Source organism: Phytophthora ramorum (assembly GCF_020800215.1).
Source record: "Phytophthora ramorum isolate Pr-102 chromosome Unknown Phyram_PR-102_s0015, whole genome shotgun sequence".
Classification (NCBI taxonomy): Eukaryota; Oomycota; class Peronosporomycetes; order Peronosporales; family Peronosporaceae; genus Phytophthora; species Phytophthora ramorum.
In genome coordinates, this window is record NW_027150661.1 from 323819 (window position 1) to 343133 (window position 19315).

At 56.4% G+C, this 19315-nt stretch overlaps 9 protein-coding genes across 9 annotated transcripts; 3 read left to right on the plus strand and 6 right to left on the minus strand.

Annotated features, from left to right (window-relative positions):
• Window positions 1-439: 439 nt before the first annotated feature.
• Window positions 440-1149, minus strand: KRP23_12417 (DnaJ-like protein subfamily B member 8; the record flags this gene model as incomplete). Its single annotated transcript, XM_067883035.1, has 3 exons — window positions 440-859; window positions 933-1000; window positions 1056-1149. The coding sequence occupies 3 exons, from the start codon at window positions 1147-1149 to the stop codon at window positions 440-442; spliced, it is 582 nt and encodes a 193-aa protein (XP_067739325.1).
• A 314-nt stretch (window positions 1150-1463) lies between these two features.
• Window positions 1464-3065, minus strand: KRP23_12418 (Centromere protein V; the record flags this gene model as incomplete). The annotated part of the gene is made up of 10 exons (XM_067883036.1): window positions 1464-1505; window positions 1573-1632; window positions 1697-1817; window positions 1890-2029; window positions 2158-2249; window positions 2346-2445; window positions 2514-2598; window positions 2659-2727; window positions 2818-2906; window positions 2985-3065. 10 exons carry the CDS (start codon window positions 3063-3065, stop codon window positions 1464-1466), a joined length of 879 nt encoding a protein of 292 aa, XP_067739326.1.
• Window positions 3066-3290: 225 nt separating this feature from the next.
• On the minus strand, window positions 3291-4458 carry KRP23_12419 (uncharacterized protein; the record flags this gene model as incomplete). The annotated part of the gene is made up of 4 exons (XM_067883037.1): window positions 3291-3807; window positions 3874-4025; window positions 4096-4228; window positions 4310-4458. 4 exons carry the CDS (start codon window positions 4456-4458, stop codon window positions 3291-3293), a joined length of 951 nt encoding a protein of 316 aa, XP_067739327.1.
• Window positions 4459-4702: 244 nt separating this feature from the next.
• Window positions 4703-6265, minus strand: KRP23_12420 (F-box protein; the record flags this gene model as incomplete). The annotated part of the gene is made up of 1 exon (XM_067883039.1): window positions 4703-6265. One exon carries the CDS (start codon window positions 6263-6265, stop codon window positions 4703-4705), a length of 1563 nt encoding a protein of 520 aa, XP_067739328.1.
• A 265-nt stretch (window positions 6266-6530) lies between these two features.
• Window positions 6531-7889, minus strand: KRP23_12421 (Tubulin alpha chain; the record flags this gene model as incomplete). The annotated part of the gene is made up of 1 exon (XM_067883040.1): window positions 6531-7889. One exon carries the CDS (start codon window positions 7887-7889, stop codon window positions 6531-6533), a length of 1359 nt encoding a protein of 452 aa, XP_067739329.1.
• An 803-nt stretch (window positions 7890-8692) lies between these two features.
• Window positions 8693-10051, plus strand: KRP23_12422 (Tubulin alpha-2 chain; the record flags this gene model as incomplete). The annotated part of the gene is made up of 1 exon (XM_067883041.1): window positions 8693-10051. One exon carries the CDS (start codon window positions 8693-8695, stop codon window positions 10049-10051), a length of 1359 nt encoding a protein of 452 aa, XP_067739330.1.
• Window positions 10052-10349: 298 nt separating this feature from the next.
• Window positions 10350-11923, plus strand: KRP23_12423 (uncharacterized protein; the record flags this gene model as incomplete). The annotated part of the gene is made up of 4 exons (XM_067883042.1): window positions 10350-10394; window positions 10466-10627; window positions 10691-10887; window positions 11005-11923. 4 exons carry the CDS (start codon window positions 10350-10352, stop codon window positions 11921-11923), a joined length of 1323 nt encoding a protein of 440 aa, XP_067739331.1.
• Window positions 11924-12603: 680 nt separating this feature from the next.
• KRP23_12424 (Protein RKD1) lies at window positions 12604-13641 on the plus strand (the record flags this gene model as incomplete). The annotated part of the gene is made up of 1 exon (XM_067883043.1): window positions 12604-13641. One exon carries the CDS (start codon window positions 12604-12606, stop codon window positions 13639-13641), a length of 1038 nt encoding a protein of 345 aa, XP_067739332.1.
• A 264-nt stretch (window positions 13642-13905) lies between these two features.
• On the minus strand, window positions 13906-19179 carry KRP23_12425 (Vesicle transport v-SNARE 12; the record flags this gene model as incomplete). Its single annotated transcript, XM_067883044.1, has 10 exons — window positions 13906-14124; window positions 14191-14252; window positions 14318-14373; window positions 14445-14482; window positions 14555-14737; window positions 14812-14870; window positions 14940-15081; window positions 15165-15194; window positions 15372-19058; window positions 19129-19179. The coding sequence occupies 10 exons, from the start codon at window positions 19177-19179 to the stop codon at window positions 13906-13908; spliced, it is 4527 nt and encodes a 1508-aa protein (XP_067739333.1).
• Between the last annotated feature and the right edge of the window lie 136 nt (window positions 19180-19315).

Consider the following 19315-nt stretch of genomic DNA (forward strand, 5'->3'; position numbering starts at 1 on the left):
TAAGCGGTCGTTGGCGATCGGAGCAACTGACGCACCGAGCATGTCCAAGCCGTACTTGCATTAACCCCGGTCCGGGTACTCCAGTGCTACAAAAAGGTGCCGAAAATGTGTGCCTAGCAAGAAACAAACACAATGTTTGACGGACGAAGGCTGCGGTAGGCCGCTTTGACGTCGACCGTGGAGGTGGAATGGTCCACCCCGAGGACTTCGTAGTAGTTTGTCTGCAGGTGCTTGCGGGTCATCGTCGACCAGAGAAGCTTTCGTGGCGATGCCTTTCAACGAGGCCATCGCGTAAGCAAACGTGATCTTTTCGTGAATACAATCCGTTGAGAGCCACCTGCATCTGACTCACTCCACAAGCAGCGACGCAAACATTAATCAACCAAATGGAGCCCCACTCTAGAGTTTCTATTGCTTGTCTCTCTTGTGTATAATGAAATCAGCGCCTCTTGGATTGGTTCCGGACGTTGCTCAGGTTGACGCTCCATAGCACCACCAGCGCCACTGGGAAGGCCAGCCATGCCAGCGACGCGGACTGCGTCGGCAGCTTGGAGTTGGCAGCACGGAACCGTTTCCTCTCCGCGAGGTCGGTCGCTCTTCTGCCAATTGCAGCGGGCGCAACGTGCGACCTCTGCCGATGGTACTGAGCCGTGGTGAAGCGCTCGTACGTGTTGAGCCCGCCGAACATCTCGTGGACGTCCTCGGAGCTCATTGGCTTGTAGTTACCAGCCCCAACCACCACGCGGTCGCTGTGGCCCGGGGCCGCCGAGATGCCGAACATGTCCATGTCGTACTTGACACGCTCCGAGCTGTCGCTCAGCAGGTCGTAGGCGGCATTAATGCGCAGGATCTCCGCGTCCTAAGAGCAGCCGGACCAATAGTCAGGTAATAGTCCTACCAAATACGAAAGTGTACACTGCAGAATACAATACCTTGCCATCCTTCCGTCGAGCGGAGCCGTTGGTCTTGGCGTGATAGCGATCCGGGTGATGTTCCAGCACTGCGCGTACAGAGTTAGGAGTAGTGGCGATGCAGGCAGAGCAGAGAGAACGCACCGAGCTTGCGGTAGGCGGCCTTGATGTCGTCCGAGGAGGCCGAGCGCTCCACGCCCAGCACCTCGTAATAGTTGGGCTGCAGGTGCTTCTTCATGAGGCCAACCCGCGCAAACTGACGTGGAGCAAGGTTTTGTGTTTTCTTTTACCCCTTATTAGGGGTGACTTACTTGAGTCAAAAGTGAGGACTTGATTCTCCTTGCGTGCACCACACCAAATTCTGTCAGTTGGCTACTATTTTACTGTTTTTATGAGCTGCTAATCGCTCGCAACTAACAAAACCCGCTCGCTCGCTGCCACTGCTTCAAGCGCCGCGGCAGCTGAGGACGGAATGGAACTAGGACCTGAGGAATATGAAGGCCTCGCACGCTGTGATAACCAGCGGCGACCGGCCGGGGTGGGAAGCGACAATTATACGCGGAACTCTTGGTGCGGTGGCTCGTCCAAATGGCGCTGTCGCATTAATCCATCGTCAGTCTCATCACCCACTCTCCTAGGGAAGGAAGCAGCGCCCACGAACCTTGAGATAAAACTCCAGCTGGTCTTTGGTCACGGTCGTCGAGTCTTCCGACGAGGCAAACTGCCATGACATCAACAAAGTTAACACGACGCATTCTCCACAAAGAACTCGACAAGATGCGCACCGAGAAGCGTCCATTCTGGCTGGTCGAGCTGGTGGAAGACTGCGTGTCGTCTGAGGGCGGCTCTCGGTACTTCTCGTGGTTATCCATCCGTGCCCACATCATCAACTGCTTCTGGAACGCACTGCAATACCAAACACGCCTGAGTTCGCACACACATCATTACACTTCCGAAAATACGTGGCAATGCACGTACATGGTCGACTCCTCGCTGTCCTCTTGGACTGTGTCGAATCCCTGGGGCTGCAGCGGGCGTCGGTAAGGTTGGTCCGACGACAAGGGCAGTCGGTTTGCCCGCCCGAAAAGCGGGCGCGACCCTCGTGGAATAAATATGACCTGTACGTTCAGTAAGTGAGTGCAGAAAGATTAGCACCGCATCAAGTTGAGCCATCAAAAAGTATCTGCAGCATTGGACCAAAACGTCTGTGCCACGCAGCCAATATTACACACAGCAGGGCACGCACCTTCATCTCTTCAAAGTTCTCGTCCTCCACGCAGTACACATTGACTGCAACGCAGTCGGGCTGCGTGTGGTCGAACTGGAAGATGTGAATACCTGTCGTCAAGCAAAGCCCCCGAATGAGTCCCTGAGAAAGAGTACCCATCTCGAGTTGCAGCGCGTTCAACTGTTGACAAAGCAAACAAAACCTACCGCATTTGGCACAGAAGACGTGCTGGCACGAGGTGGCTTGGGACTCGTACAGCGACACATCCGAAGACTCCATCATCTCGAAGCAGGACGTCGGGGTAATCTAGCAACACCAAGTACACCATCAGTCTCTTAACTTCAACATCTCCTCCTCAGCAACTCCCCACCCACCAGGAACGGGAACCTGCCCTTCTTGCACGAGAACGTGTTGCTGTCATCAAACGCTTCCACGCGCTTTGGTGCAAGCACCATAAACCTACCAACAACAAATAAGTATCTTTTCCCCTAAATTCCCTACTTTCACCCAAACCCTCACCGTAGCGAGCCGCAGTCGCAGCTTCCTCGGTGCTGGAACAAGGGCAACTTGGGCATCCCATACTTCTTCCTGTAGCCGCGTCAAGACAACAAATAAAAGACATAACTCGCCAATTAGTCGCCAGCGCCGCCTGCCAGTCAAATCTCGAGCCCCACGTACTGGTAGTAAACGTCCTTGCCGCCGCCATCCAAGTTGCAGCGCTCCCACTTGCCCTGGCCGTCGCGCACGTTGCGGATCAACTCTCGGAGCTGCTCATGTCATCAAAATAATATAAAAGTTGGCACAACTGCGCTAAAATGGATCCTTATTTGCCCCAAAGCACCCACCACGAGCAGCCCCACACCCAGCACCAGCGTAGACAGCGCTCCGATTGCGCGATCCACCTCGCGCACCATCCCGTTGGCCATTGCACAGACCACAGCAAGCAGCACACACGAACGAACACCTTCCGCTGTCGCCGCCCTTTGAAAACTGTCGGGAAAAGCTTATTTATTTGTTCGTACTTAGTGCGCCTTCCTTGACCTTTTCGTCTAATCGTACCCATTTCGTTCGCGGACGCCACTGTGCAATGCGAATGACGGACACTACAATCATTTCTGCAAGCTTGCTGCTATATACATGTACAATGCTGCTTATCTGGGCTGCTTGTGCTGGAAATCGGCGCTGCTGATTGTCTTGGAGTCGAAAGGTGATCGATTGTCCGCGGACGACTCCATGACCAGCTCGAACGGTGCGGTGCTGCCGTTCTCGTACGTCGGGGTCAAGCAGCTCGAACTCTCGTCGGAGTCCATGCCGCCCGTGTCCACCGCAGCATCTGTGGATCTATCTGAGACGCGCTGCAAGTGTCGAGAGTAGCAGAGAAGGACGTAGAAGACCAAGACGGTGCCCAGGAACAGCATGAAGGTCGCCACGGGCGACGCCGTCGAGTGGAAGTTGAACAGGTTGTTGGTCGGCTGGTGACCGCTGATGACCCAAAAGTACTGAACGAAGACCCAGAAGACCGGCCACATGAGCACCAGGAACACGTGGTTGGACTTGAACAGCGGCGCCGTGAAGTAAAAGTCTACGGCCACGATCAACATGTGCGCGATCGTGCCGAACGCATGCAAACCCACCAGCGTAATGTCCGAATGTGGCAGCGTCACGACCCTGCGTTGTACCGAAGACAATGGTAAGCTGCAAAGCTTCGAGACCTACAACCCCTACAGATCGTACCAGAAAAACACAAAAGACACGACGGTTGAAGTAGTGGAGCCTTCAAAGAAGACCCAGTCCAGGATCTCCCACGAGCACGCGCTCGGTCGGCGGTAGTGCAGCAATATTCGAGGCCCATTGAACGTCGGTTGGTACAGATGCACGGCTGCAATCTACTCATAAAATCACCAGCAGAATTGTCAGCACTTAGCGAGAAAACCTTCGCTCCTGTCGTCTCCTTACCCACATGGCGATCACTGAATAGAGTGCCGACATGGGGCCGAACAGCATCAGTGGCGGCATCTTCTCTCGGCCGTCACTGAAATATCCTTCCCACGCCAGGCACAAACTCTGCAAAAAGACACTGGAGATAAACCTGATAATTCACCATAGCCCCACAATTACATCAGCAGTTAGCCACCTAAAGAGTAGTATACGGAGATTGAGTGCTCCGTACACGCCGAGAGCGCCCATGAGCTTCCAGCCGACGCGCTGGTTCCGAGTGAAGTGCGAGAGCGTCGTGTGTCTCGTGGTGTGGTACGGACTCTTGCCTTTGAAGAAGTTAAAGCAGTCGTCCCACGCATCCAGGCAGTCAGCGGACGCCATGATGTCTGCAAGAGGTCCTTGGCCTGCGTGTGGAGCACTGGTCGATGCAATAAGCGCTGCAACGGAGTCGCCGAGCGTCAAGAAGCCGTAGTACAGAGTTGAGTATGGCGCTCGTCTGTCGATGCAGTTTTAATTTTGACCAATCTGTCAACTTTTAATTTTGGCCAATCGTATCCCTGTCATGTGAAGTAGCGATAACAAATGGTGCATACATTACGTGACACAGGTGCACGTTCCAGTTTTGCTAGTCAAAGCTGAAGCCGAAGCCGAAGGTGCTTGCAGTGCTGCTAGCGGTTGTTGCAGTATCACTCGTCGAAGAAGGGGACGCATCATTCGTGCTATCAACTTCGGAAAGCAGCATTTCCCACTTGGTTTTCCGGTGCTTGCGTTCGTACTCGTCCTGGAGCTCCTTGTCCACCTTGGCGTACAGCTCGGGGGCGTGCTGAGCCATCACTTTGCGGAACATGCCGCCGAGCTTGGGGCGATGCTCCATTGGGCAGCCGGACACTTGCTCCGGCTTCTCTGTCAGAAACTCCAGTACACTCTTCACGTTACCAGAGCTCACAAAGTTTTGAGTCATGGCTACACACTCGTCGAGGTTGAGCACAGTGTGCCACCAGCCGTGAGGCACGAACATAGTCTCGCCTTCCCGGCAAATGCCTTCCAGCGGCTTCAGATGCGCAGGCAGCTTCTGCACTTGCTTGTAAAACGTCACGAACCACTCCATCAGAGACACAGGGGCAGACACCTCGCTGCCGTCTTCGCTCGGGTGGATACCAGGCGGCCCTTGGCCGGGAGGGAACATGATCCACTTTTTGGATCCACGGATCACACCGTTCCAAGCGTTCGTAGCGTTTGGGTCGATGTGGAATCCGGAGCCAGATTTCTTTGGGCCAATAATGAGCCAGCGGTAGTCCGGGCGCTTCTCCTCGCCGAGCAGAGAGAAGTAGTCCTCCCGGAAGTACTCGGGCACCACGTAGTCCTCAGCCAACTGCGGTACCTTGGCAGCGAACTCCTTATCGAACACGAACAGCGGTTGGTCGTCCAGTAGCGTGCGGCAGTAGTTAAAATACTTGTGTATGGGGAATTGGAACCCGCCCGCGTAGAACGTCTTGCCCTTGCATACTTGCGCCAAATACTCGTCTGTCCACTTGTCCAGCGCCGCCCAGTCGTCGATAGCATCGGTAATAATCACAGGCACATTGGGGCCTTCAAAGTCCCTCTTAAAATCGGCCAGCGTCATGCCCTTTGCACTGCGACGCTCAATGTTTTCCACCGCCAGCCAGGCGTCTTCAATTGGAGCAGCCGCACAGTAGAACGACTGGAACAACAAGTCAGAGTACACGCCCTGCACGCGAAGAGGGGCTCCGATCTCCACCTGTTCTCCGTACGTGGTCTTGAGGTACGTGGCCTTCCACGTCGGTTTCGGCTCAAAGTGTCCGTGCATCTCCTCGAGCACCAGCACGCGCCAGAGCTCGTCGTGGGTCCCGTACACGTAGGCGGCGCGACTGCAGGCCGTCAGCTGCGCGAGGTCCTTGGCCGAGCAGTAGTTCAACAGCGACAGTAGCTGGCTGTCCTCCAGCATTGCCAGGCGGCCCAGACCCGAAGCGCGGCACTCCACGACGCCGTTCACTGCATCCTCAAAGTAATTGCCAACGGGTTTCACGCCCAGCGGGTGCTCCAGACGCGCGCGGGGACTGCACACGGAGCTGTCGGCGTCGGTGGAGATTTTGACCTTCTTCACCAATCGACTGGCAATTGCACCGCCGGTATCGGCGTCTTCGTGCTGCTTCGGCCCCATCGGCATCGCGTCAATGCCCCGAATGGCATTCGCCGCCACTCAGCAGCTGCGCTTCTATAGCGTTGAAAACTGAATTTCAACCAGTCGTTTGCGTCATAGGCAAATAAAGGCAACCAATCCGAAATGAGAACGCAAGTTGAAGTGAACGGCAACTACCATATCGCGGTATAAAGGCTATCATTTCATTCTTTAGACGAGCAGCGCTAGTCATTACACTCGTTATTATCCTGTACTATATCATCTCAAGTGAGCGCGCGACCCCAAAACCAAGTTAATATTCCTCGCCGAAGTCTTCGTCCTTGTCGTCACCCTCAGCGGTCTCGGCCGACACCTCTTCGTAGTCCTTCTCCAGAGCAGCGAGGTCCTCGCGAGCCTCCGAGAACTCGCCCTCCTCCATGCCCTCGCCCACGAACCAGTGCACGAACGCACGCTTGGCGTACATCAGGTCGAACTTGTGGTCGATGCGAGAGAACACCTCGGCGATGGCACTCGTGTTGGAGATCATGGCCACAGCGCGCTGCACGCGGGCCAGGTCACCGCCCGGCACCACCGACGGCGGCTGGTAGTTGATGCCGCACTTGAAGCCCGTAGGACACCAGTCCACGAACTGGATGGTGCGCTTCGTCTTGATGGTGGCCACAGCGGCGTTCACGTCCTTGGGGACGACGTCACCGCGGTACATGAGGCACGTGGCCATGTACTTGCCGTGACGCGGGTCGCACTTAGCCATCATGGACGTGGGATCAAACACGCTGTTGGTGATCTGTGCTACCGAAAGAGACTCGTGGTAGGCCTTCTCGGCCGAGATGACGGGCGCGTACGAGCTGAGCATGAAGTGGATGCGCGGGTACGGCACCAGGTTCGTCTGGAACTCGGTGATGTCCACGTTCAGCGAGCCATCGAAGCGAAGCGACGTGGTGAGCGACGAAATGACTTGTGCAATCAACCGGTTGAGGTTTGAGTACGTCGGTCGAGAGACATCAAGTGAACGCCGGCAGATGTCGTAGATGGCTTCGTTGTCCAGCATGATGGCCACGTCCGTGTGTTCAAGCAGCGCGTGGGTCGAAAGAACCGAGTTGTACGGCTCAACAATTGCGGCGGACAGCAGAGGCGACGGGTAGATAGTGAAGCCGAGCTTGCTCTTACGACCGTAGTCGACAGACAGACGCTCCAGCAGCAGCGAGCCGAAACCCGAACCAGTGCCACCACCAACCGCGTTGAACACCATGAAGCCCTGCAGACCCGTGCAAGCATCCGCGAGTTTACGGATACGATCGAGAACGAGGTCCACGACCTCCTTGCCGATGGTGTAGTGGCCGCGGGCGTAGTTGTTGGCGGCGTCCTCCTTGCCCGAGATGATCTGTTCCGGGTGGTACAGCTGACGGTACGTGCCCGTGCGGACTTCATCGCACACGGTGGGCTCCAGGTCCACGAACACGGCGCGGGGGACGTGCTTGCCTGAGCCCGTCTCGGAGAAGAAGGTGGAGAACGAGTCGTCGCCCATGGCGCTCGAGTCGCTGGGGATCTGTCCGTCGGGCTGGATGCCGTGCTCGAGGCAGTAGAGCTCCCAGCAGGCGTTGCCGACCTGGATGCCTCCCTGGCCGAGGTGGATGGAGAGGATCTCACGCATCTTGAAGTGGTTGCTTTGGTGGCTTTGTGAAGGCGAGGACAATTGAACAATGGTGAATCGGAGACCGGGCATCGAGTTGCACAAAGTGCGCTGGTTGTAACGCCGGACAACTTCAACTTTGGAACGATGATCAGGTGCTACAGGTCGAAGTCGAGCCAGTCGCTGTTGTTGAAGCGGTTAGAATATCAGGACTCCATCGGGGATGGCAGGTGTACATGCATTCTGCATCGACATCAGCATCTGGGCGGCGTCTTGCCGCAATCGTCGACGTCGGGCTCGAAGACGCCTTGTATGCATATAGACCTTGCACTGCAGCATGCTTATTACCCGGGTTCGCTTTGACGGGAGCCCAGGACGCCAAGGACGACAAGCGTGATACGTACAGTATATGCATCTGATTCAGAATTCGAAAAAGCATCGAAAAATGGTTGGTTGGAAGCCTTGTTGCCTTTGTACGATGCATGGAGGTTGGTGTGCATGTTGCTTGTCTACGATGGTGCATGGAGCCCCGTGATGCAGCTCCAAGTGCCTTCGTTGTCGCATCCGCAACGCCCGCCGTGTTTGAGCAGCGAAAGGGTCAGAACTCGATGCGAGACGGGTGGTGCGCAGTGATTGGGTGTCTACGCTTCCTCTCTTCCCATTCGTCAAAACTCCAAAGCCCTCTCTCCTCATTCGCTAGAACACAACCTTTTCAAACTCCCTTTCCCGCCTTCCCTCTCATTCTCCAACTCGACTGCAAGCGCCCTCACATCGTTTCCAGTAGTCCCGGAAGCTTTTCTCCTATCCTAACAACCTAGGAAACAATGCGCGAGATCCTGTCTATCCACCTCGGCCAGGGAGGCATCCAGGTCGGCAACGCCTGCTGGGAGCTCTACTGCCTCGAGCACGGCATCCAGCCCGACGGACAGATCCCCAGCGACTCGAGCGCCATGGGCGACGACTCGTTCTCCACCTTCTTCTCTGAGACGGGCTCAGGCAAGCACGTCCCCCGCGCCGTGTTCGTGGACCTGGAGCCCACCGTGTGCGATGAAGTCCGCACGGGCACGTACCGTCAGCTGTACCACCCGGAGCAGATCATCTCGGGCAAGGAGGACGCCGCCAACAACTACGCCCGCGGCCACTACACCATCGGCAAGGAGGTCGTGGACCTGGTGCTGGACCGCGTGCGCAAGCTCGCGGATGCTTGCACGGGGCTACAGGGCTTCATGGTGTTCAACGCGGTTGGTGGTGGCACTGGTTCGGGCCTCGGCTCGCTGCTGCTGGAGCGTCTGTCTGTCGACTACGGCCGCAAGAGCAAGCTCGGCTTCACCATCTACCCTTCCCCCCTCGTGTCGTCGGCCGTCGTGGAGCCGTACAACTCGGTGCTGTCCACGCACGCGCTGCTGGAGCACACGGACGTGGCCATCATGCTGGACAACGAAGCCATCTACGACATCTGCCGCCGCTCGCTCGACATTGAGCGCCCCTCATACGCCAACCTCAACCGCCTCATCGCGCAGGTCATCTCGTCGCTCACCACGTCGCTTCGCTTCGATGGTTCGCTGAACGTGGACATCACCGAGTTCCAGACCAACCTGGTGCCGTACCCGCGCATCCACTTCATGCTCAGCTCGTACGCGCCCGTCATCTCGGCCGAGAAGGCCTACCACGAGTCTCTTTCGGTAGCACAGATCACCAACAGCGTGTTTGATCCCACGTCCATGATGGCTAAGTGCGACCCGCGTCACGGCAAGTACATGGCCACGTGCCTCATGTACCGCGGTGACGTCGTCCCCAAGGACGTGAACGCCGCTGTGGCCACCATCAAGACGAAGCGCACCATCCAGTTCGTGGACTGGTGTCCTACGGGCTTCAAGTGCGGCATCAACTACCAGCCGCCGTCGGTGGTGCCGGGCGGTGACCTGGCCCGCGTGCAGCGCGCTGTGGCCATGATCTCCAACACGAGTGCCATCGCCGAGGTGTTCTCTCGCATCGACCACAAGTTCGACCTGATGTACGCCAAGCGTGCGTTCGTGCACTGGTTCGTGGGCGAGGGCATGGAGGAGGGCGAGTTCTCGGAGGCTCGCGAGGACCTCGCTGCTCTGGAGAAGGACTACGAAGAGGTGTCGGCCGAGACTGCTGAGGGCGAAGGCGAGGACGAGGAGTTCGGCGAGGAGTACTAAGTGGATCGCACGCTCTGATCAAGTGGATACGCCCCTATTGCCTTCGCATCGAGAGAAGAACGGTGTCGGAACCAAGAGGAACAGAAGTGAATTTTGAGACCGAGTAGTTGAGTGACTTCATGATAAGCATCCAATGCAACTTTGCAGTGAAAGTGATGGTGTCCAGCGTTGCATATTTTTAGTGGCCTCAAAATACCTCTAGGTGGACTGCAAATTTCAACACGAGGAGGTCGACGAGTGTTTGCCTGCTTTAGATGCAGCGGTGGCTGTAATTGAGCAGCTCATACAGTGAGTTCCCATGCCGACGAGAGGGAAGGTTGTCAAGCCTGGTGCTGGACGGAAGGTACGCTGTGAAAAAGTCAACTATGGCCACTTCGCTTTGCTGATGGTGGGTTTTGGTACGATGTGGTTCAGTCCGGGACGCCTGAAGAGAGCACCAAGTTTCGCAACAAGATCCTGGGGCTGAGCGCCGTCGCAGAGCAGAATTCAGCCGTTCCATCATTCAACGAGTACGGAAATGCCGTCGACCAGAGGGACATTGTGACTCAGCTGAACGAGGAACTTGCCAGAAGACAGGTATGTTCATTGAGGTTTGTTCTCGTGAATTCTACGTCTGACTGCTTGCTCTGGGCTTCGTAGGAGAGTTATGTGCGACGAGAGCGACAGTATAAGGTCCGTATCGGCGAGCTGGAGGCTCTGCTTTCGGACTCACGGGCGAAAAAGGGCAAGGAGAACACGCTTGATGTGTCCATGGACCGGGTGCGGTCGATGCACCGTAGCATTCTCGACAGTGTGGATCAAGTGCAGGACCGAACGAGCAAGATTTTGCAAGGCAAGTACGTGGTACTAGCACATGCGGCTAGTTGCGTACCAGTGCTAACAACCACGTGAACTGCTCATGCTACAGAGCAAGAGAAGGATCTTCTACGGGCGTTCCGAGCGCGGTTGTACAGTGTGCAGGAGGAGCTCGAGTCTGAGAAGAACAAAACAGACGATGGGGCCTCCGCGTGGATTGAAAAGAGCAAGCAGCTAGAGACTGAGGTGGAGTGGACCAAGGAGCTGGCTGACCGACTCGACCGCCTGAACCAGAGCCTGACCCGAGAAAACCAGCGCCTGAAGACGCAGTTTTCCACGCAGGAGAACGATCGCGAGTTTCTCGTGAAGCAGCTAGTGACGGTGAAGAAGGACAACGTTTCGCTGCGAACGGAGATCGATTCACTGCGTCAGCAGTTAGATCAGCTACGGGAGTCAGGGCAGCCACAACAGCAGCAGCACCACTCGCACCCGCAGGCGGTATTTGCTACGGCCTCGACCAGTTCATTGCCCAAAGTGCATTACCGAGACTCCGCCACGAGCCTTGCACTTGCTGGTCAGCAGCGCCCCAATACCGCCGTGGCATCCGATGGCGACAATCGCTACAAGGAGATCATCAAGCGTCTGAAGCGGCTACTGGAGGTGGAGCGCCGGAACCTGCAGCAGGTGCGGACAGCGTACAAACTCGAGCTGCAGAACCACACGGAGCTGGAGATGATCCTCAAGGAGTGCGTGCAAGACATCCGCAGCGAAGTCGCTCACGTCTCGCAGCTGCCGCTGGTCATGTCGTCGCACAGCAGCAGCAGCTTGCAAGGCAGCCCTCAGCACGGCGGGCGACAATCCGAGGGCCGACTGAGCTCTTCCGAGCGGCTGCGGCTGATCGATACGCTGCTGGAGAAAGAGCAACTGCTGGGCTTGCTCACTACCAAAGCGTTCCCCGTGCGCAACGGCAAACGCCGAGGGGACCCACTGCTCACGGGCGAGGCCGTTTCGCCCAACGAGGTGGCCAGGCTGCTTTCCGACGTGTCCAGCTTCAGTGATAGCAGGGAGAGGCAGTAACGAAAGTGTAGCGACCTGCCGGTAGCCTACACTCGAAATGGTACTTGTGTCAACAGCCTGGGCCCTGCAGTTCGGGTGATGGTCGCTGTTCTGACTAGCAAGTTGAAGTTGCAAGAGCCGGTTTGTGCGACCACCGGAGAAATGCTCATCGGCCCATGGCGATTTGGAACGCAGACAAACAGCAGACACTCCTCGCAGCCACCGCTATTGCACTGCACACTAGATGCAAATGCCAGTTCTAGGCCCCGAGCTGCTTGTGCAAGACATTTATCGGATACCTTTTAGCGGCTTTTCAAGAGCAGCACAAATCATGGCACGCGTCTACAGCCTTGAACTTGGCCGTAACTGCGGGATTCTCGCTCTTCCTTCTTTTCGTAATAATACCAAGCCGCACCCTCAACTTGCCGGACTCCAACCCACCACGCTCGACTCGCGTTTGCCAATGCTACCGCTCGCAAAAAGGTGCCGTTGACACAGCCTGCCATGATGCTGCGTCGAGGCCAGCTTCAGTCCAGCCTTGACGTTACGAGTCGGTGTTGCACTCCGCAATAAATAGAAAGAAATGTGGACGGAAAATGCAGAAACAAATCGCGTGTTGGAGCTTGCGATCTTCCGAGCAGTGGGCTCACTTCCGAACGCGTCCGCTCGAGCGCAAAGCACCGCATCTTCTCGTTTTAACCATGCTGCAAGACTCGGAACCGTTGGCGCCGCTCAACTTGCAGCTCGTTCCCAGTCTCCAAGACGTGTACATGCAGAGCCCCAGCAACGTGAGCGGTTTCGGCGACGGCTACGCCGCGCGGGCACACGCGGCGCGCAAAAGCGCCTTCCTGTCGCTGTCGCCCGCCTGCAACTTCGAGGCCTTCAGCCTGCACTTCCACCTACCGCTCAAAGCGGCGGCCGAGAAGTTCGGCGTGCGCGCCACGGCCTTCAAGAAGCGCTGCCGAGCCATCGGCATCCGCCACTGGCCGTACCGCAAGGTGCGCAGCCTCAAGCGGTCACTGCAGGAGCTTGAGCGCTGCGAGGAGCAAGGCCCGCTCAGCGACAAGCAGCAGGCCCAGTTGGCCACGTTCAAGCGCCAACTGGCCAAGCTCATGGCCCCCGAGACGTACGGACTCGACCCGTCGGGCCGCCTCGCGCCGCATCAGCTCCTGGCCAGCGACGACGAGGACGACGAGTCCGAGGACGGCGACGAATCGCTCGCGTCGCAGAGCCCGCGGTTCGGAGACAACCTCGTCTTCGACTGCACGGTGAGTCCCGTAGAACGGGCGCCAAAGCCTCTCGGAGACGTCATCCCGGCCGGCTCGACCCACCTTCGCTCCATCCGCAGGAACCAGGTGCTCAGCCTGCCGCCCGCGCACTTGTCGTTCTTTGACCGCCAAGAGCTGCCGATCTCCCGCGCGGAGCTCAAGGCGTACTACGCGCAGCAGTCCTTCGGTCACTATGACGGCTTTAGCAACCCCAGTGCAGTGGACAAGGCCGCAGCTCAGATGGTCAAGAGCTCACCTATGAAGCACCGCTACGAGGACTATGCCCCCAGTGCCTTTGACAGTGCCGACCTCGACTTCCTGCCGTCCGAGACCAAGTACGTGGACGTGCGATCTCTGAACGACGCCGACGATGAGTTCACGGCCCACGCCAGCCAGGTGGACTACAGTAGTGAGCGGTTCTTTGACGACGTGTTCCTGCAGATCTCGCCGGACTATGGCTGCTTGGTGTAAAGTGCCGTGGAGATGGCGGCCTAGAACCCGGTGCGATCGCTCATCAACCGCGAGAATAACCGAGTACATGGTCGCATGCGTAGTATGAAACAACAAGAGTCTAGCTATGTTCAATAAGTTGGCGACGCTTGTGCGTAGGAGCATCGCCAGCCCCTCAACTTCGGTGTACTTGTTGGAGGCAAATGTACTTCTTTGTGTGGTCATTCAATACCTTACTATCTTTCGCTGCTTCGTTACGTGCAGCCTTGCTGTCTTTCTTGGAGCTCAGCCGCTGCTGCTGGAAGAGGAGCTGCTCGAATTGGGCAGGATGCCCAGGTAGTCCTTCTTGTTGCGCGGGTACCATTTGTAGTACGAGACCAGCACGATGGCGATGGCGAGCGCCAGCATCACCACCACCAGCACCACTCGGCTTGTGAACGCCTTGAACGCCATCGATCTGATGTGCCCCTTTGCCTCCTCGGTGTCATCTTGCGTTTGCGCGACCTGGCGTTCGCACCAGCAATACGTTAGCGATGGAATGGCTACGTAGTACGTCACACCGCGACGTACATTGATTTCGGTGTGCTCCAGTTGGTTCCGTTGCTGCATCAAATTATTCGCGACATTCTCCGCTGCAAGCCACGCGACAGTCAGTAAAAGGGTAGTTACACCTCTCTACGTAGTTGAAATGGCGTACCGATAGCCTCCGTGTGAGCAAGCGTGCGCTGCGCTTCATTCAAATGACGCCCATTTCTAGTGAGAGAAGCCACCATCAGTTAATGAACAGCTTCACAACGCAAGTTCGCAGTTCAAGCACGACCAACCTGTCGATACGGTCTGCGCAGCGATCCATTTGCTCCTTCTGCACGAGTACAAGAGCAACAACACCTCACTTGTTAGCCGTAATACCGACAGGTATAGTCATATAACTCACCGTATTCGCGTCCTTCGCGGAATCGGGCGATTTCCCGGCTCGGGCGTCGCCCACCAGGATCTCCTTCTCAAGCGAAGTCTTCAAACCAGTCCATTTGGTTTGGCAGTGACGGACCTGCTCCATCATCTTCCTTTTCGCGGCAGGAGTCGCCCCGTTCTTCGCTTCATTCTCCAGAATACGAATCTGCCCAGACATTCACGATGAACCTGTCAGTGAGGGTCAGCGGACCAGCAGGATGTACGCAGTCTCGTCCGTACGTAGCGTTCGACTTCATCAACGCAGCTCTTTGCCGCCCCCACTAACTCCTCTCGCTTGGCTGCACGTCATACGTAGTCAGACCAGACTCTAAGACACCGACACGACATCGCAGCGTTGCGTTGCGTACCGGGGTCGGAGGCGTGGGCATATTCGTCAATCGCTTTGACTGCCTCTTCTCGGGCGTGGTCGTAATCCTCGAAATACCCGTCGAACACCGTCATGCTGTCGAGCTGCCTGCTTTCTCTGCTACCTTGACTTCCCGACGTGAGCTGCCGAAAGTAATGAGCATGATGTGTTCGACCAACTGTCTGTCGGACAAGGCTATAACGGGACAAGGCCCGAGAACACGCACCGTCCCGCATGCACAAGACACCTTCGCATCCTGGGAAAATAGACAACCTTGGCACAGTTAGCAGCAAAATGAAGTCTCGGGTGCACTATCTGGTCTGTATTACGCGCAGAGACATTACCGCATTCAAACCTCTGCAGGCTGCAGAGTGCCCACTCAATTTAGTCACCGCATCTGCAAGGGGTCCGTTGTAAGTTGAGTCTTCAGTACCTGTAACTCGCGGTTCATTTTCGAGATTGCGGCCAGGTGATGGGGTAGTGGTGATTGCCTCTCCATCGTGACCGGGTGCATCGTCAGGTACGACTGCGCGTGGAAATCCCGCAAAATAGCAGTCATCGTACTTGGTGGCGCCGATTCAGTCACCTCACCATCCTTGGAGTCTGTGTCTTCCTCTAGTAACGCGAGCACAAGCGCCACCTTCAGCACCCTCGCCTCTCGCTTTTGGCTCAGCGTGTGCTGCGCGTGAAGTAACGACGTGGATTTCCAGGCTTCGCTGCCTGTGAAACACACGGCTCGACTACTGTCGCGAGCCGCCGTGCTTTCTTGAGGCGATATAACGGCGAATCCGAGGTTGTCAGAAACGTAGAGAGCTGTCGACGACGGGTTCTCGCGAAGCTGTACCTCATCAAACGATGCGGCATTGAGCTGCACGAGCAAAATACACGATACGAGCGGCGTATATGCGGGAGGTATCAGCTCCTCTAGCCGATTAGACCGTAAGCGATCCCATGCAGACTGTTCTTTGTCATCCAAACGTGAGGCTCCTGCCATGCCCGCCAGTCTTGTGATTACTAGCACACTCTTTTCACCGAAAAGCGCGAAAAACTGCAACATCTTCAGCATCATCTTAAGTAGAGCGCTTTCGAGGCCATCGTCTTCTCCTTCCTCCACAGGGATCATGTACGTTTCGAGAACTGAACCAACCGCGTCTGTGCAACTGCATGCAATCCACTTACGGTCTTCTGAGAGCAGGTACCCGCCATAAATGTATGGTCGCTCCGTCTCACCTTCTTGGCCCGCAGTGAGCGCACCAGTCCGCCAATCTGCCAGGTGGTACAAACGTTCACAAAGGAATCGCGACCGCCCAGCACTACTGGAAACCCCCTCGGCAGGCTTGAGATTTAAATTCTCGCACACCCGGTCGTAAAGACCAAAGCAGTTTGGCATCAGCACAAACGGACTTGGGTTCACTTCCACTTCGTACAAATCATCCAAGTACACCATCTCTATTGCCACGCTGTCTTTCCAACCGCTGACGTCGGCGATGTTGTCTGTACCGAACAAACCGCTGGAGAATGCCCCCAAGGCCCACATTTTGTGCTTGACATCGCTCCGGCGGAAAGGAACCACCAAATAGACCACGTTTGCGACAGCAGATCTTGAAAACGCTTGTGTCTTCTTGATCGCACCGGTCGACAAGACGGGGTTCAAAACCTTTCCAGCCGCGCGGAAATTAGCAAATGGGTCCGTCATACTCTCAGCGCAGTCAATGAGTAGCAGTCCGTTGGAAGCGTCCACCCTCGCGTAACGATTTCCTTCTACTTGGCCCAGCTCAACCGGGGCCAAATCACCCATGTGGCACTGCGCATACATACTACGGAAGCAAGTAAAATAGGAGAGCGCGAGGGAGGCGAGCCATTGGGACGGAGACTGCGGGCACACAATCACGTAGTCCACTGGTTTAGGCGCCGCTACGGGATGCAGATCGCGCAATAAATATTCCGAAATAATGGCGGGTTCGACATGGTAGCTTGACTCCAGCGTGGACACGCACACCTTTGGCTCCTTTTCCACGCGGACGCACTCTATTCGCTTTGCTGCGACGTCAATTGACTGGGTCGGGGCCTGTGCGTAGTCCTCGAAGCTCATCCACCGTCGATCACGCCCGGTCTTTCTAACTTCAATTTCGTTCTTGTCCTCCTTTTTCAGGAGTGACGTGAGACTTTGTAAATAAGGCTGCACGCGATCCACCATCTCATTTTTTTCGACGGCACTTGCTGCAGTGACCTGCAAATTCGTGTGGGCGGACCACGGCTTAATTCCATGTGGCTCTTGCCGCCATGTCACCATCGCGTCCGAAGCTGCCATCTGAACTCCAAGAGAAATTTCGCCATCGCGCAGCTTAAAACGGTCAGGATCGTTCCAGAGTTTCGCGGATTCCTGCCGCGTATACTCTTCGAACGCATTTTCATCAAACTCGAGGAGCAGCCGACGCTGCTGCTCCTTCCTCTGCTGGCGACCATTTTTCGGATATTGCAGTATTCTGTACTCGGATTGCCAGTATTTGAAGCGATCCGAGCACAAACGAAGCCGCAGCTGCTCCGCCGTCGCATGGTTAACGGAAAGTCGGCCGACCGTCGCTCGCAGTGTTGGCGGAATGAACGCCTCCGCATTCGGCAAGAACTTCACCTTTCTTGATACGTTCGAGGTTAAACTCTCCTCCACCTTTACCTTGGCTTCATCGTCGACATAATCTTGAAGTGCCTGCAGTAGAGGGTGCGTCTTGACCGGTCGACCATCTAATGCCTCTTGCTGCTCGCTATGAGAAAGAGACTCCACCAGCGACACCGCCACGCTTAAGGGCTTCGCCTCATTTTTCGGTTTTGTGAAGGTAGGGCCTGACTTGGAAAGCGACGCTTTTGCCATCGAGAAAAGCTGGGTAGGGTCCAATACAGCATCCTTCACGCCATTGCTACCCAGAGCTGGAGGAGCTGATTTTGTCGCACTTCGTCCCGTTCCGTAAGCCTTCACTGGTTCGAATGTTAAAGAGAATGCAGAGCCCTTGGCAGCTTTCGCCTTGTAGCCTCTTCGCCGCCGTTTAAAGCGCCGTACTTCAGAGTCTACATGCAAGTGCAGCTCGTCGTCGTGGGGAAGTGTCATTCGAATAATTGGGCCAGTTGCATCGGGAGTATTTACATGTGTGTCCGGCGACGTTGGCGCAAAAGACTCGCCGTTCTCCGTCGAATCAGCACTGTCGCGCTTTCGCTTTGACTTCGTCGATCCTCCTGGCACTGGACGGCGCAGCAGTTCATCCGCTTCCACCTCTGCCTCCTGGTTGGTGTCATCGTCGTCGTCATCTGCGTCCTCTTCATTCTCGTCTTTCTTCGCTTCATCTTCGTTACCGTTGTCATCACTGTCATCCATCCTGTGCTTGTGTTTGCGTTTGGAAACTGCGCGGAACCACGGCGTCACATCCGAGTACTTTGTCTCGGCGATTATCCGCGGCACCAGTCCGTCCTTGAGATGCCAAACATCCACCATGGAATGGTCCTTCTGCGACGGCAAGCCCACCAGCCGCTCCCATGAGCACCGCGGGTCGCCCAGCTCCACATCCACCGCGCCATTCATAGTACCGTCTCTCCGTACCGCATCCACAGCCACCGTCAACAGATTCGACGGCTCGAACAACCGAAAGTGCAGCTGGAACACTGGGGTCGGGAACTCCTCCTCGAGATACACTTCCACGTGGTTGAGCCTCGTCAGCGACGGGCAGCGGAAAATGAACTTGGCGTCGTTGGGCTCGTAGAACCCGTCGTGCGACTGCACGAACTCGTCCTGGGCGAGCAACTTCCGGCTCAAAACCGACGCCAGTGCAGCAAAAAACTGCTGCCGGATGGTCTTGTCCAAGGACTCTGCACTGTGCGTCCAGGACCCAGTGTCCGTCTCAGCGACGCCCGTAGGAGGCTCCACAGGGACGCCGCTCTGCATCCCGTTGGCGATGAACACCCAGAGCTCGGAGGGCGTCCCCTGGAGGACGCACAAAGCGTTTCTCTGCTGCAGCCGCTGGGAAAAGGACGCCAGGGCCGTGTCGTCGGCCTGCTTTGTACCAGATTTGGCAGCTCTCTTGGTTGTCTTCTTCGTGGCGTACACGTGCCACTCGAGCGACAGCAGCTCACACTATAAAATATGAGAGATCCGTGTCAATAGATAAGATATAAAGTTACAGAGAGAGGAACCAGCAACGTACGAGGGCGAAGGTGGTGGTTGTGAGCGTCGGGGCCGACGCCGCGCGCTCCATTTTAACCGCCTGCGCGCTCGGTTCGAGGTGAGAGTGGAGCCTCCAGCAGAGTCAGGAAGGGCGGACTCCCCCACACACTGCCAGAACCGCTCGACAGCGCTGCTTGTCCGCACGGCGCTAGATGGGGCTTTGGGCG